General features: G+C 40.3%; 1 protein-coding gene across 1 annotated transcript in view; it reads left to right on the forward strand.

The window, feature by feature from the left end:
- The window catches only part of LOC308077914 (breakpoint cluster region protein-like), a 155,635-nt gene that overhangs the window by 112,263 nt on the left and 25,948 nt on the right, over window positions 1–17,424 (forward strand). The window contains exons 6-9 of the mRNA XM_080418912.1: window positions 8,627–8,734; window positions 12,042–12,102; window positions 12,865–12,917; window positions 13,775–13,915. Of these exons, the coding sequence (XP_080275038.1) occupies window positions 8,627–8,734; window positions 12,042–12,102; window positions 12,865–12,917; window positions 13,775–13,915 (363 nt within the window). The remainder of the gene's footprint in view (window positions 1–8,626; window positions 8,735–12,041; window positions 12,103–12,864; window positions 12,918–13,774; window positions 13,916–17,424) is intronic.

Genomic DNA, 17,424 nt, shown 5'->3' on the forward strand with positions numbered 1-17,424 from the left:
AAACTACTTTATTAGGAAAAACTAGCTACATGACAGCCATTGAAGTTGGAGCTTTGTATAAGTTATTTGTCATATTTGCCCTGCGCATTTTTTTATTACGAAGCCTAATAGGCAAACAGAAATTACATTTCTATTCATAATGTTCCAATGTGCAGACAGAAACACAATCAAAGCGTTAATCGCAATTATTTGAGCGACGATTAATCATCAAGTAAGATTTCATAATTCTCGACAGCCCTAGAGGGATGAGGAGCAAGAGGGTGAAGTAGAGAGGATTAACCACTTGAACCACTTGAACTTGAATTGAATACACAGGACCACAATGTAAATAAGCCCTCAGGTCTTTTTGTGTTATCCTTTTAGCACCATTGTATAATCGTACCACTGTACTATTTGCAAACTGTTAATAAAGTATTCAATCAATCATCACCTCTTCTGGTGCTTACATTCGGCAAAAATGACATGCAGACGACACCATCATTTATTGTATTGCTGATCCTGTCCAGCTTGCAACTGAGAACTTGCAGCTTTCATTTAGTGCACTTCAGAATTCACTTAGAGAGCTGAAGCTTGTACTTAATGCAGGCAAAACTAAATTCATGCTATTTTCTAAGGCCAGAGAAATTGATTATAATAACTTACGCATTTACTACCTCAAATGGATCCATTATAGAAAGGGTTGCTCATTACAAGTACCTTGGAATATGGCTTGATGACAAATTTACATTTAAATGCAGTATAGACAATCTTGCCTGTAAACTAAGGGAAAAGATTTTTTTATTTTTTTTTATAGGAACAGAGCTAGTTTCCCAATGGCATGTAGGAAAAGGGTTATTGAAGCAGTCTTTCTTTCTGTGTTGGACTATGGAGATGTCATTTATGGGAATGCTGCTCCTTCTGTCCTCAAGCCCTTGGATACAGTTTATCATTCTGCTCTGCGATTTGTATCTGGTGAACATTATAGGACTCATCTCTGCATCCTGTATGATAGAGGGGGTTGGCCTTCCTTGGCCGCCAGGCGAAACAAACACTGGTACCTGTTTATTTTTAAGGCAATTGATGGGACTTTACCATTGTATATTAAATTTCTGCTAGATTGGAATCCTGTAACATATAGGACACGCTCCAGTGACTGGCTCACGCTAAAGGTCCTTGGAATGACCTACAGCTTAAATTTTACATATGTTCCCCCATAACATATGGACAATTAAAATCTTTGATTGCAGACCTACCCACAGGCGTCTGCAACTGCTTTTAAATTTGTGTTGTATCACACGATAGGGGAAGATTTATGTTTTTGTTTTGTTTCTGTTTTGTTTTGTTTTATCATTGATATGAATATTGATGTTAAAATGAAATTGTACTTGATGTATCTCGACGACACGGAAAATGCAGGCAACCTCAATGTCCTTCGAGAATAAATAACGGTTTGATATGAATTTATACTTTTTCACGTGATAAAAATATGTATTTTCAACCAAGAAAAGCGTCAACCATAAATTAGGCTTAAAGGTTAGGTTTGGCAATCTTTTTTCCCCTCATACATATCTGCAGTACTGTACTTCCAGTGAATATCTCTAGAGTCATCTGTCAGTAGAAACATGATGTCCTGTTTCTTTCCAAACAGGGTATTTGTTCAAATAGTTCCCAAAAAAAAAGTCAGGCTGTGAAAACATGAAGATGTCTTCAGCCTGGAAAGCAGCAGCACACTCAGCCAGGCTCTGTGTGCTAATGGTTACAATCTGACCTGACCGCAGAATGCAAAACTAGATCATGCCATCACTGCAGTCTGTGCTGCGACAAAGCAAAAATAGTTCTGTCATTTTCCTCATTTGTAAAACTGTGCATGATGACAGAACTGTCATGAAATAACGGCTCTTTTTAATGCATGTACTTTGCAACTTTGCAATTGCAACTATGAAAGACATTTTTGACAGCTGACTCTGCGGGTCCAAGTGCTATCAGTATGTAACGCTTTAAATTCTGTACCGTATAAGATCGCTTAATATACCCTTTAACCACTTAAACACTATATATACTTTGTTGACCAGGGTCCCCCGGAGGTCTTTATTGGTCGCCCCCTATTGTTTCCTTCTACACCAAATCTCTTTGCTGAAAATAGCCGATCTACGAGCTCTCAACCCGTGGTGTCGTGATGTGGTGTAAGCTTGTCCATCTGCTATTTTCATCAAACGTTTCGCATATTTTTGCAGAATGTTTGCCTATAATGGCATGCCCAACAACCCCAGAATAGGTCTGCTAGGGTTCATGTGGTTAAGGATGGATAGATGGATAGATAGATTTGTATTATGCAGTAGCATCCTGCACCACAAGATGCCCAGCCCGCACAGGCTTATAAGACACTCACAAAATGTACATACACCAAGATACACCCCAAAAAGAATGCATAAACATATAGATTGTCCAGGCTGTGAGTTACGGATACATCGTCCTCCAACGCAAGACTGCCGCCCCAATAGAACTGTCTCATAGAGACAGAGATCTGTGGGCCTTTTGCGAAGCAGGCAGGATTAAAAGAAAGGTTCAAGACGGGAAGAAAATGACAGCAAGGCAGACCGACTGTCACAGAGAGGTGTTTCGAGACATAAAACAGGGCTAAGCTACTCAAGTGGTTTGTTTTGTTCTTGCTGCAGTATGTACATAATTGTCCTTCACAGACGCAAAGGCTTTGTTCAGACTGGCAGCCCAAATCTTGTGTGTGTGTAGACCAGTGGTGAAACTTGTCATATAGATTTGGCAGTGGACCGCCATCTGAAAAGATGTTGTGCCCGGGGACCGCCAGCAAAGAAGATTTTTGCCAAAAAATTAATAAAAATAAAAATAATATTAAAAAAGAAGATGTTCGTGCCGCGCTGCGAGCTTGTAGATCTGCTATTTTTGAATAGCCAACATATACAGTAAATGGATAAAGTGGTTAAAACGATTGTCATGCTATATTAACAAATTCTGCCGGGGTCCCCCGGACCCCACTTTGAGAACCACTTGTGTAGACACATGTGTTGTTGCTGTGTACATCGGCTGAGATTGGGGACATTTTTGGGGACGCTGTTCGTACAACACGTAAAATGTGTTTAGTGAGTGTTCATTTTGACTCTTGGGAGAGTGTGTCCTTATGGGTCCATTTGGTTACATTTTGTACACTCTCAGCGTTAACTCTAACGTTGAGGATTTTTTTTCTGTGTAGTAGTGAGATTGTCACGCTCTGAATGACCACCACTGTGGACCAGATTGATCGTTGCCCCGGGCAGGATGCAGACATTGTGGGGATATATGATTGCAGACCACAGCGAAAATTGCTTTACTGCATGCCTTCTTTCATTGTGTGTGCGCTGCGACACGTTGTGAGCTTGTAGATCGCCATCAAGGCCCGCCAAAATACATTTTAGTTGACTAAATCACCTGTAGATTTAGTCGACTATAATCTTATGACATTTAGTCGAAAACTAGACAAAAACTAAAACATTTCAGATGACTAAAATATGACAAACTAAATGGAATTTGATTCAAAAGACTGACTAAAACAAAATCAAAATTTGCTGTCAAAATCAACACTGCGACCGAGGACCCGACTGCCAGTCTGTAGTAGTCTGAAGAAGTCTGTTTGGTGGAGAGCCACCTTACCAGTGAGAAGCCCCCACCGGGAAGACGTTGTAGAGCCTTCGTCCTACTCTTCCCGCCCAACACTCCCCGCTGATAGGTGTAGGATTACATTCAATGACGATTATTATCACCCTCCCCGCCTGGCTTCCCTCCCCCACCCGAACCCGGGCCATTGATAAGTACTCTAAGGTGAGAGTAATTACGAGCCGTCACTTACACGCAATGCAGTGTGAATACTCATTAGCAAGGTGTTCAGTGACCTGTAATTAGGTCATTCTTAACGGATACCTATTGTACTCTTATTAGCGACATTTAGTGTACTACTCGAAAGCTTTATGTGTGTGTGCGTACATATGCACACGTGTGTGTGTGTGTGTGTGTGTGTGTGTGTACTAAATGCATGTGGTTCTGTAGCTCTCGCCATCGCATGTGTTTTCTGTTCTTTGGCTTGAATGCTAAATTGATCGGTCTTCAGTGTGCTATAGAGATGGATAGCGACACTGGCAGGCATTTGGTGCAGTTTAATTCCGCCGTGCGTATTTCTAATGGGCTTTTACAGCCCACGTTACAGTGATCATTAATTAACCGTACCACTGTGCGCAGGCTTCACTGGCTGCCATGGCAACAGACCGGGCGGCTAGTAGCACCCTTGGTAGCACACTGTTTACTCTTGGAATGATCAATGCACACGCGTTTGTGGTGGATGACCTTCCTCAAGATCAGTGGTTCTCAACGGCCGGTCCGGGGCACACCAGGGGTCTGTCTAAATGGACCCTGTAACTCTAGTATTCGTACAATCTTGGAGTTAAAGAACCACTGAGGATTTCTTTGCAGTGTAGATTCAGGTTCCAGTATAGTTAACTCATTGAGTGCCCAAATTATTTCTGGCTATTTCTGGCCAGTACGATTATTTATTTATTTTTCAAAGTAAAAGAAAAGTGCTTAGGAAGCGAGATACAGCCTTTTTCAGTTATAAGTTAAACAAGGAGTGGATGGAGCTGCAAATCTTCAGATAATGATATGATTTTATTGTTATTTTATTTTTTTCAAAAACACGTGAAACACGTTAATGGCACGTTGCACCATAGCGGTAAAACATGTGAAACACGTTAATGGCATTCAATGAGTTAAGTTGAGTTAATCTCAACCTTTTTAAATTGAATAAGCTTGTAGATCTGCAATTTTTTTTAATCCTCAAAATTAGTGCAAATCTTTGCATTTATATATATTTGAAAGCGAACATTTTAACTCAAATCTTTGCTTCTGGGGGGGTCCCTGGAACAAAATATTTTCCGATGGGGGTCCGCGGCCAAATACATATAGTTTTGGGGGTCCTTGACATGAAAACGTGTGAGAACCAACCACTGATATAGCAACATATTTTTCAGAAAACTGTTAGTTTTAGAAGACATTTTTAGAATCGGCCTCAGGTCTTAATGGGTTACTGTATATTTTCTTAAACAGGGATTTTGATGAGAGGAGTAAAATTACACTGGGGACGGTGCATCCGAGAGGGAAATGCACACCTCTTCCCACCCACGTTCCTCCTCTATAGACGAATCCACAGAGCGCTGCCTGTAGCTGCGGTGTCGCGGTGCGGAGCGGCACCCGCTTGGCACCACAGTTATGATTGCCACTCTGTGGATTCGTCTATATGTTGAGAGAACTCAACTGGTTCGTCAATGTGATTTGGATTTTTGGTGTGGAAATACCTCTTTATTGTCACTGGCATAAAGCTTTCGCGTCAGTACCTCAGCACAGTACATGTTGGGGCTGATACATTTCATAATATGGCAGGTGAATCCATCTAACTCAAACTGGTTTTTGCATTGCATTGTTAACAGCTGTGCCTCAACATTCTTACCCACGTTGAGTTTCTCACGTGTGGTCAAGATGGACGATACTTGTGGGGTGTCAGGTGGTTGGTACTTTTAGATGTATCTTAGTTTAACAGGAAGATCTATCCACCGTGCTGTTGAGAGCAACTGTTCCATGTGGCGACAGAGTAAACATTTACGTACACAGATTAACTTTTCGCTGTTATCCTATGGAAGTTTCTTAAAAATTGTTTGGAGCAATTTAAGTTTATTTGGCAAAAGGAAGGAGTGCGTCTTGCCTGCCTGCTGTATGGAGCTCAGAGCCAGCTCGTGTGAACGGTTTGTCATAGTGTAGCCAGACACACACAGGCGCGCGCACACACTGACACACACATTAATGTCCTCACTCTCTCTCTCTCTCTCTCTCTCTCTCTCTCTCTCTCTCTCTCTCTCTCTCTTGCTCCCAAAAAATCAAGACTAGTTAGTCTTGATTGTGCTTCTACTGAAATATTAACTGAGAAAACAGAAGATTATGAATTAATAATGTATTTTTGTATTCGATTTTCTTTCTTATAGCAAATTAAGTAAAGCATCTGACGAGGGCGGATCCCTGCAAATTATTTGGCAACTCCTCTGAGGGTCGCAACCCCCAGGCTGAGAACCACTGTTCTAGATAGCTGTAGGACTTGTGCCATGGCAATAGATCGTCGTGGTAAGAGGTCTGGTCCTAGTTATTTAATCTTGTGTCAATTATTTCTGTGCATTCCATTCCTTTGTTCAGACTCCAGATTCTAATACATTCCTTCAGGAAGGCTCCGAAAAGTGTTTTTTTTTATTCAGGTTTTTATTCTATTATGCGTGTGTACCATTTAATGAACCCGTCAAGTGCCAACGAACATGACTTCAAGTTCAGGTCCTTTACTGTCACTAGGCCTGTCACAATTATTACATAATTGTCTAATCGCAATTATTTTTGCATAATCGTCATAATCGTTTCCATGTTGAAAGATTTTCATGCATTTTCAAATATAAAGAAATGCGGAAATAGCAGATCTACAAGCTTACAATGTGTATTTTTGAATGTTGTTAAAGTATAAAATGATTAAATATCAGTAATGTGTTTAAGTTCTAAGTTATTTGCCATATCTGCCCTGTGCATTTTTTTTTACAAAGCCTAAAAGGCAAACAGACATTTTATTTGTATTCATTATGTTCCAATGTTTAATGCCAAAAACGTGCGTGTGTGTGTGTGTGTGTTAGCTTGTTAGTGAATGAGAATGAAGGGAGATGAGTGAGGTTGAACGTGGAGAGACTGCCTGACTGCCGTGGGTATATGTATGTATAGTGGGTCATGTATTAGTGGGTGTATGTATGTATTAGCCTGTTAGTTATTGAGAATGAAGGTAGATAGAGCGTGGAGACATCCTGATTGCAGTGCCTGCCTCAATGGACCCTTCGCTAAACCCCACCCCAAAAGCGATTGTCCAATGCCAGCTTAGCAACCGTTGTTAGCCTGGCATAGGTCTGGCAAGCTTTCGTCACCTGCCATAGCTGTCAATGTTATTTCGCCCGCACACACACACAATCATTTGCAACATAATAGCAAGAATAGGAATACCACGATAACGCAATGGTGACTATGAACCACGTACCCAAACCCGTTGGAGGCTGCTTTTCCCAAGCTGAAATCTACACTTAAACTGCAAGGCTGAATATGGCTGTGTTGTTGAACACATACACAGCTTAACGTCAGGAAAGTTACACGACACGACTCACTCGCCCAGGTGGTGTCAATAATAGGCTACTAATCACCGTGATCTTAACAAAATTCAGAATCACAGCGCTGCCTGTTTCGGATTCCGCATGTTAAAGTATATTCATTCATTTGTTTGTCTATTTATTAACTGCTACTGTAGGCTTACCCTGCGGTACATAAACTCCTGTTACAGTCATGGATCAACTTCAACCTGGTGTTTGCACTTTCTCCATTTACGGTCCGTACATATATATAAACGTTCAGATTTCAAATATAAATTGCCTACCCTATGGCCACGGATGTTAAAATGATGCACGGGACTCTCAAAAGTACCCGTATATTCTGTATTGTTCAATAAAAAGCATTTTAATCCGATCGGTGGCCATTTTCTCATAGAGTTATAATGTATCAGTGTGCAATACACCTATCAACCGATAGGGTCGCTTTGTTGAAAGCATATGGAGAAAATGGCCACCGATCAGATTAAAATGCTTTTTATTGAACAATACGGATGATACGGGTACTTTTGAGAGCACGTACATAAATGTAACATCCGTGGCCATGGGATAAGCACTTTATATTTGAAATATGAACGTTTCTGTAGATGTACAGGCTATAAATGGAGAAAGTGCAAACACCAGGTTGAAATTCATCCATGACGGTCGAGACAGACGACCGTCTTGTATCCATGGCTATTACTCCCTCTAACATTTCCCGTGTTTTTAGTTTATTGAAATAATGTCATGCACATTTGTCCAGTGCATAGCCTACTGCAGGCCTTGTTGACTAGATTTAGAAGAGATTTTGAAGCTATTGCTGCTGAAATGATCGATTATTTTTAAGGGGAAAAGCCGTCATTTAACATGCAAGTCAATGGGTGAGAAGCAGAGATTGCCAGGCGCTGCCAGGCCTGGGTGTGACTAACTTCGCACCACCAGTCACAGAGTGGAGTGGGTGGGGCTTAGCGAAGGGTCCATTATCACGATGCTCGATACCAAACTGGAACTCCTTGAAATTAAAATGCTTGAGAACCACTGTTCTACAGTATTAATCCATTCAGACCGGGAAAGCATCTGTGTCATTTTAAGATTTCTTTGGCTATTGGTAAAATATTTGACAGATGTTTGCTTAAAAATATATACCTCCAGAAGCAAAGATTTGAGTTACAAATGTTCGCTTTAAAAAATATATGCAAAAATCAAGATTTAAAAAAAATATCAGCTACAAGCTCGTAGTGCGGAACTCGGTGCCGCGCCATGAGCTTGTATATCTGCTATTTTTGAATAGCCAAAGTATAAAATAATGGTTATAGCTAAAATCTAAAATGACACAGATGCGTTCCCGGATTGAATGGGTTAAGGACTTTTCAACAGCTGTACTTTTCAGTGATAATTGACATGTTTCCTCTTCTTTGTTTCTTGCTGTTTGGCAGGCTAGCCAGCTGGGCGTCTATCGGGCCTTTGTGGACAACTATGAGCTGGCTGTGGAGACGGCAGAGAAGTGCTGTCAAGCCAACACGCAGTTTGCTGAAATCTCTGAGGTAAGTCGGGCATAAGAAGATAGAGACTTAAAGGGCAAGACCACTTTGGTAGAGGTTTGGGTTGTGTAGTTACCTTGCCATGATGTAACTCCAAAGGTGGACAAGAAATCAAAAATAGTTGCTCCATTGATTAGAAGTTGATAATTCAAAATATGCTCCTCATTGACATATACTGTACAGCTCTCAAAGTCACTCTTTTATCATGTAAACGAACGCAAACAGAGTTGATTATAGAGCATCACCAAACCCAGTACTGTTTGCTTTTTAAATAAAAATGACAACTTCCTGTTGATTTTGCCATTTTTAATAGGAAGAAAACCCGGACTGGATCCGTAGATCCGGATCTTCAAATAGTAAATTCAACAGGAAGTTAACATTTTTATTAACAAAAAAAAAACCGTACTGGGTTTGGTGATGGTCTATATTGTCTGAATCAACTATGTTTGCGTTTGTTTACGGGCTAAAAGAGTGACTTTGAGAGCTGTTTCAGCGTACAATGTAAGTCAATGAGGAGCATATTTTGAATTACTGTGTAAATGAGAGTCAGGAATGCAGAGAACTAGCACTAGCACAATGAGGGAAATTACACGAGAAGGGTTGAATCATGGTTCAAGGTAATCACAGCAGTTAGGTTTTATAAGTCCTTTCATCTCTCTGAATTTGAATTTATTTCCCATTTTTAGTATTCAGGATATACCCCACAAGGAAGACTTTCACTGTAGCTACTCAGGCTTTAAAACATCTGACACAGCAATAGGCTGATGTGGATACTTTACAAGAGCAGTTCTTGCAAGTGCATTATAATGGCCTTAATACAATAGCTACCATTATTAGTGACAGTTAAATTTCAGGTATGTAGTTCGCCTTCTGAAGAAAAAGCGCCGCCAACAGTACGTAGCCAGAGTGATGGGTAAATGGTAAATGGTGCATTAACATAGCACCTTTATCCAAAGTGCTTTACAGATTGCATTACATTCACCCATTCTCATACGCATTCACAAACCTGCGACGACGGGGGCAACCGTGCCAAGGCACCACATTGCTCTTCGGGAGCATTAGGGGTTAAGTGTCTTGCTCAAGGACACTTTGACACAAAGCCAGGAGGAGCCATGCAGGGATTGAACCGGTAACTTTCCGATTCCCAAGCGGCCGCTCACATTTACCTCCTGAGCCACCGCTGCCCCCATTTGATTGGCTAAGGTCATTCTGGCAAACAGATGTTGCAGGGATGATTGGCTCACAGCAGAGCACAGTATGCACCATTAACAAGCACAGTTCAGAGAGCTGTCATTTTCACCACATTAGTATGGACATAGGCATGTACTATGGCATGTGTACTATGCTCATTTCGTGATTTTAGCTGCAAATCCTCCTACTATTATTCACCCACGCAGCTTTTATTATTACACAACATTTGAATGAAACTCATTCAACTCAACATTTTTGCCTGAACAGTTCCAGGGGCAAAAAAATACGTATTTGCGTGTGTGTGTATAAGTGCGTGTGCATGTCTGCATTCAGGAGATGGGTGTTTAGGAATGAATTAATAGCAGCACGGTTGCCATGGTTTAAGCTGGTGCTTTGTGTTTTGCTAGCTGGAGGGGCCTTGTTCTTATTCTTACCCTGAAGTAATGGAGTGCACTCCATTTTAACTACTGTATACCGTAGATGAAACATGACAACATAAAATATTAATTTATCATTCCCCCAAATACAGCATTTCTAAAGCCCTGAAGGACTTGTTTTCATTCTTAAGAGACCCAGATTTTGAAGGCATTTATTTTTCATGACACAACGCTAAAAAACAATGATGGATCCAAAAGATTTAATTTAGTCCCAAGTTATCAGTGATTTTTGGAAGCATATGTATTGTCACATATTTCAATTCTTAGTGGCGGGGTCCATCCCTCTGCTTTTGATATCTCCCTTGGGTAATTCATTGTTATTGGCAGTGCGGATTTGTTTTCTCCTTTCTTCTGTTTAGACTGAATTAAATGCATACATTTCCTTTTGGGAACGGTAGACTGTCTGATATGTTTGATATTTATGTTTGATAATATCACAATTTTACAATTTAATAACCACAAACTGACAATGACAAATTGAACCCTGTTTATAACCTTATGTCATCATTTAGGCATATAGGAGATTGTGTCCCTTTTGTGATGACTTTTCTCACTGCTACATATACATTTCAATATCAATTTGCATCACAATAGATAGGTGTCAATGATAAAATAAAAAATGACATTAAATGTTCTCATAATGTGAAACTTTCAATTTATTGTACACATCACAGGTTTACAGATGTAAAAAGCGGGTGAAATGCAGTTTTCATGAAAGGGGATAAGAATAGAAGAAAACAAGGAAAATGGCTCATAAACGTCAGATATCCCAAAAATGCATGTGAAAATAAAATAAATGGCAATGGAATGAGGCAGTTAAATAGCAGCTGATATGCTAACAGATATATACACAAGATGCATAGTTTAAAAAACAATTGCTGCAAAATATATGTAGCTGATTGTAATGTAATATATATATGTAATATGTAATATATATATATATATATATATATATATATATATATATATATATATATATATATATATATATATATATATATATACATACATACATACATACATACATACATACATACAAATAAATAAAAATGTCTCATGTGCAGGTGAGACACTAACTCCATGGTGAGATATATTTCCATACAGAGCCCTTGCCTTGACCTTCTTAAATCGTCATATCCATTTTGCTGCTTCTAATAAATCATCTAGTATCTTGTATGAACTTACAAGTTAACATTAAGCTTGGCGTCTAGATAAGAGACAGAGAATCCATCATGGAGAGCTGTTAATGGTCCACGTAATGATGCATGACTCTAAGGCATAGGAGTGAGATGGTTAGGAAAATGCTGCTGAGGATGGCACAATTTGGTGGGGCCTGGTATGGCTAATGATAATCGTAGGACTTTTTCACTTTGTTTAACCACTTAAACCCTCTATACTTCTTAGTAAGCTTCGCCTGAGTTGGCTATGTAGTTGACCCGCTCATTTTCCCTCTATACCAAAGTACTTGCCGAAAATAGACGATCTACAAGCTCACTTATGGATATCAGTGCTATTTGTGCGAATGATCCCCCCGGAATAGGGATGCTAGGGTTCAAGTCATAATGAACTGCACTGCCTTCTGGGTTGTAGGAAACCAGTCACCCTTAGCCAAAGAAGGATTGTGTCTAGCATGTCTGTTTCCCCCTCACTTCTACTCATCATATCAAACTTCTTTCTTTCAGAACCTGAAGGTTAGGAGCACTAAGGATTGTAAGGATCAGTCTGCCAAGAACTCTCTGGAGAGTAAGCCACCTTATGTTCTATCACATTAACAGAAGAAATGGCTAATTGTGTCACAGTAATTAGCATCAACCACGGCAAATCCAATATTGTAAGCCATAATCGTTGAAAATGTATTGTACCGGCCCGGACCGCTGGCCTAGCGGGCACATAGGCTTTAGCACAAGTTAAAGGACCATATACCAGTGTAATTGCATGTTTGACTACGCCTCATGTTATAGTTTACATTACTGCTGACGAAAAAACAACATCTAAGGTTATTACTAAATAAGATTTTAAATATCATCAAGTTTATTCCCATATCCTATGAAAATGAATGGAAATCTATGGCCTCTATATGAAGTATACTGTGATTTGTAGTCAAGTATATGTAGTCAAAATATGCAATACCACCTGGAGTAGACTTTTTTTTATGTGTCTAAAATTATGTTTTTCAAAAAATTGATTTTATGTCGATTAGTCTTTTATATATATTTTTTGTATGAAATGTAATTTAAACCCAATATGCATTCAATACAATAGCCTATGGATTTGTGATGGCGTCAAACGCATCAACAATGTGTTGACATTGTGTGGACATTTCAGCCTTTTGTGAAGGCTCTAAATACACAGAATACTCAGGTAATCAGGTATTCCTTGCCACACTTTAATGTACAGTATATGACGCCTCACATCAGAAGAAATGTACAATAGTACTCAAAATCAGCGACGTATCCCTCACAATAATTCAGAAACAAACATGAAGTATTTCTTGCCTCTCCATAGCTTTGCTGTATAAACCAGTGGACAGAGTCACTCGCAGCACGCTGGTGCTACATGTGAGTATGAGCAAGCACTGCAGTAAATAATGCTGTAACTCTTTATACAACAGCTGTCTAGTTCCTGATCACCTCGTCTCTTCTCTATTATCCATAGAATGCGAAAGTAGTTTCACCCACGCACTTGTTTAGTCACCATCGCAATTGTCATAGTAAAATGCTTAACGCTTTATGTTCTGTGTATATTTCACAAATTATCATTTGGGCTTTTTGCGTTTGTTTTGGAGATAATCATGTTTTTGCATTGCCAATCAATTAACCCATTAAAACTGTGTCATTTTAGATTTTGGCATTGGCTATTTAAAAATAGCAGATATACAAGCTCACAGCGCATCACTTCGTGCCGTGCTGTGAGCTTGCCTTGTACATCTGCTATTTTTGAAAAGTCTTGTGTGAATAATTTTGAATTACGAAAAAAACTACTGATTTAGAAGGCATTTGTAGAATCGGCCTCAGATCTTAATGGGTTAAGCATGTATTTGATTAATATGTCTGTTACAGCACTGGTTCTCAGTGGGGACCCCCTGGAATCCCCTCAAGCACATCTGGAGGTCCCTGGACCCCACACTGAGATCCAGTGCTGTAACAGAACCAGCTAAATGATTGATCAGAACTAAATGGATACTTACTGTTCTGTTGAGTGTACAAATGGAACCTAATAGACCATTTGGTTCCATTTGTACAATCTCTGAGTTAATTAGCACTGAGGATTTCACAGTGTACTGTAGATTGGGTCCCCCGTGGCGGCGTGGCCTAATGCGTATCAAACTGTGGGTCTTTGAGATTAAAAAGTTTAAGATTCACTCTGACTGAAGAAGTGTATGTGTGTGTGTGTGTGTGTGTGTGCTGTGCTGTAGGATCTGCTGAAACACACGCCCTCCAGCCACCCCGACCACCCCCTACTGCAGGATGCACTGAGGATCTCTCAGAACTTCCTTTCCAGCATCAATGAGGAGACAACACCTCGCCGCCAGTCCATGACTGTCAAAAAGGGAGAGGTAAGGAGTAACATCTAATATTTAACCACTTAAACCACAGCTGGTGTGCAAAAAAGGTAAAACATATGGGACCCTATATTAGCCAAAAGTGACTAAACCCACTATTTGGGGATTCAGCATTGCGCAAGGGGCGTTGCTATCTTTGGACACCAGCCTTATCCCTAAAACACCTGCGCTAGCCGTTAACTCATTGAGTGCCATTAACGTGTTTCACGTGTTTTACCGCTATGGTGCAACGTTTTTTCAGAACCCAAGATATCATTATCTGAAGATTTGCAGCTCCACTCCTTGTTTAACTTATAACTGAAAAATCTGTATCTCGCTTCCTAAGCACTTTTTTTTTACTTAAAAAAAAAAAAAAATCTAAATCGTACTGGCCAGAAATAGCCAGAAATAATTATGGCGCTCAGTGAGTTAACATAATGCATAGGTGTGGTTTGGGCGTTACAATAATAAAACCAATCACCGTGCCAGATGCCATTGCCTTGAAGAGAAACTGAGCAAGCCATTATCCCCAATGAAATCTTACGCTCTCTCCCTCTCTGCCCATGGAAGAGCGACGTTGCCATGGAATAAAATTATATTTGACGACTGGAGTGAACCGCACTGAGGCACTTATAACGTTGGCCACTATAAACTCGACATTTGCTTCATACGCTCTAGCCTTTGATTGCCTTTCAATAAAACCATATTTGATCAACATAATTATCTCCCACATGTTACTGATTATAGAGAATGTTATATTATTGTAATCCGTTCTTTATTTCCTACGCTATGGATTAATACAAACTGAAGTGTGTAATTTGGAGCGAATGGCATCACACGGCACAAATTGTCTTCTTTGAATAGACTATCATCTTATATAAGCACAATTGACACAAGGAATTGACACACTCACTTCAGCTGATTATAGGAAACTTAGAACCACAGAGATTAGTTGAGAACTAGGAGAGAGGAAGCCTCTGAATGTAGCCGTTTGTGCGCCCATCCCGACTCCCGACATGTCCATTGCAGGCAGGCTCAAACGAATTTGGCATAGTGGATGGTTTTAGAATCCGTTATGTGCTTTCCCAAACGTTTGTGGGCAAGATAGCAATTTTAGGGAAAGCGCAACAACACGCCCACGGGCACACCCCCAGGCACAAATAACGGAGTCGGCATAATGTATAGCGGGTAGTGCGGTCGTAAGATACCGTTTAGGGACAGTGCCAGCTGCCTTGTGCGTAATTCACGGGTAGCGGGTAAGGCTAACGGGTAAGGCTTTGCCCAAGAGAGGACCCGTTGTGTACAGTAAAAAAATGTCTTTAAGTGCAAATGTTCAGAACAACAAAGCACGAAAACAAAATTCCCCATAATGTATAGATGACATATACAAATTAGCCTACCTTCCAAACATTATATGAATGAGCGACAACATTGAGCCTGGATCTACATTAATAATACAGCATAGAGCGAGCTACACACACAGCTAGGTAGCTTAGCTGCTATAGTATGTACTGCTGTGCTCTATGTGGTTCTAGCTTGTAGCTTAGCGTGCAGCATTTCAAATAGCTAAAACCAGGGACAGATGCTTTTAAAAATTCTCCTGTTTTTCCTCTCGCTTTCTCTCTGATGGATTGCGAACCCCCATCTCCTAGGACACGCAGGCACACGCACACACAGACACACACACACACACCCGCCATCACTCTCACCCCCGGAGATGACTAGTCGCACATGAATGGCTGTCATTTGATTGACACCTTGCGTGACACTGGCGTACATAATGCCTTGTAATGAGCCAGTATTCCTCTCTAAACTGGAAGATTCCAAATTAATTATTCATAAATGAAGGATGGGGGCGGGCCCTAATCATTCTTCTGTGCCCAGAGGGTCATTACTGCATCCTCCCCATACACTAGCCAGCATCGTATGTTGTCGGGCAGAAACCTCATATCTCCATATTTCGTTTTTTTTCGGGTTTTGGGGGTGAATGAATGTCCTACTCCATCATGCCTACAGTATCACACAAAAGTAGCAAAAATAGCCGATCTACAAGCTCTCAACAACGCGTTGTGAGCTTGTAGATTGGCTATTTTTGAAACAAGACCTTGTGACTAGATAATAACAACACTAGATCCATTGGAACACTTTCATCAGTTTCTTGAAAAAGTAACGGTTTTGGACTTACAAGGTTCCCGGCCGGACAGCGACTATATTCTATTACTCCCTCTCTTATTCACTGTTTCTCTTTCTCTCTAACTATTATGCAGACACACACCTGACTGCCCTGCCCTCCTATCCCCATAGGACCCATTTGCAGCCCTGTCTGCCCCCCCCCACCACCACCACCACTCTCTCTCTCACACACACACACACACACACACACACACACACACACACACACACACACACACACACACACATAACTGATAATCAAATATTGATAATGGATACATGAAAGCAGCACATGGAAATCGATGGCGCTCATTATGGTGTGCCAGTGTGCTGTATGAGCATGCTTGAAGCTTTGTCTGCATTTTAAGCTTACAGGGACTAATGCTTTGCTGTAGCTGAGCGTTGTCGTGGCCATAGCCAATGCATTGTGGCCCTCTCATCAGTTTATTGTTCATTTTGACGGCACTGTATTACTACATTTTGTTGTGGTTTTGAAAAAAAATATCTAAACCATTAAGTAATTGAATCAAGAGCTTGCTTTGATTTGACCTACTATTTAGTAGGAATGATGGTAATAACAGTATTACTGATTACAGACTGAATATAACAAATTTAAGATAATATAGTTTTTTCTTCATTTATGTTGACAAATTTGCCCCCAGTGCCTTTCATAATGAGCGACAAATGACTAAGTGAACAGATGAGGGTGTTGATTTTAGATAAGATAATCTTAAAACACATAGCAGCATCAACAAAGAAATACAGATAGAGCGACATTATGCCATAAACTGTTAGTCCGTCACAGTCAAGTCATCATATTCTGTTGTCAAATAAAAACATCCATAATACATCCAATAAATCTAAAGGAAAAAAAAGTCTTGAATATTAAATTGTTAAAATAAGGGGAAACCACAGCAAAATAGCAAAATCTCGTAATTGTAAATCTAACAAACGACTGTATATGCTTTAGGTAATGGTCAGCAGTAATGCCAAGTATACCATCAGTCGTGGCCAGTGGGCTAAACATGCCAGATCACCAGTGGTCCTTTTAAAAAGTCAATGGAGTCTGGATAGGACTCCCAAGCCCTCATTCCTACATACCTATATATAGCCATACATTAAGCCTGTAACCTGTAGTATTCTCAGTGAAGTCGTGCATGAGCATGGTGGTACAAGTGACCCCCAGGGGCCATGGCTTGGCCAGATGGAGGGAACAAACAGAAGCTGCTTAATTAAAATGCAAATGAGGCTGCTGTCAGAATCTGAGTCCACCTCCCTTCCCTTATTCTGATGCTCTGCGTGCCACTGGGAGAGATGTGCTCCTGATGCGAGGGCGCACATGTGTTACAGTA

The sequence above is a fragment of the Gymnoscopelus braueri genome (assembly GCF_963280865.1).
Source record: "Gymnoscopelus braueri genome assembly, chromosome: 22".
NCBI classification, from domain to species: domain Eukaryota; kingdom Metazoa; phylum Chordata; class Actinopteri; order Myctophiformes; family Myctophidae; genus Gymnoscopelus; species Gymnoscopelus braueri.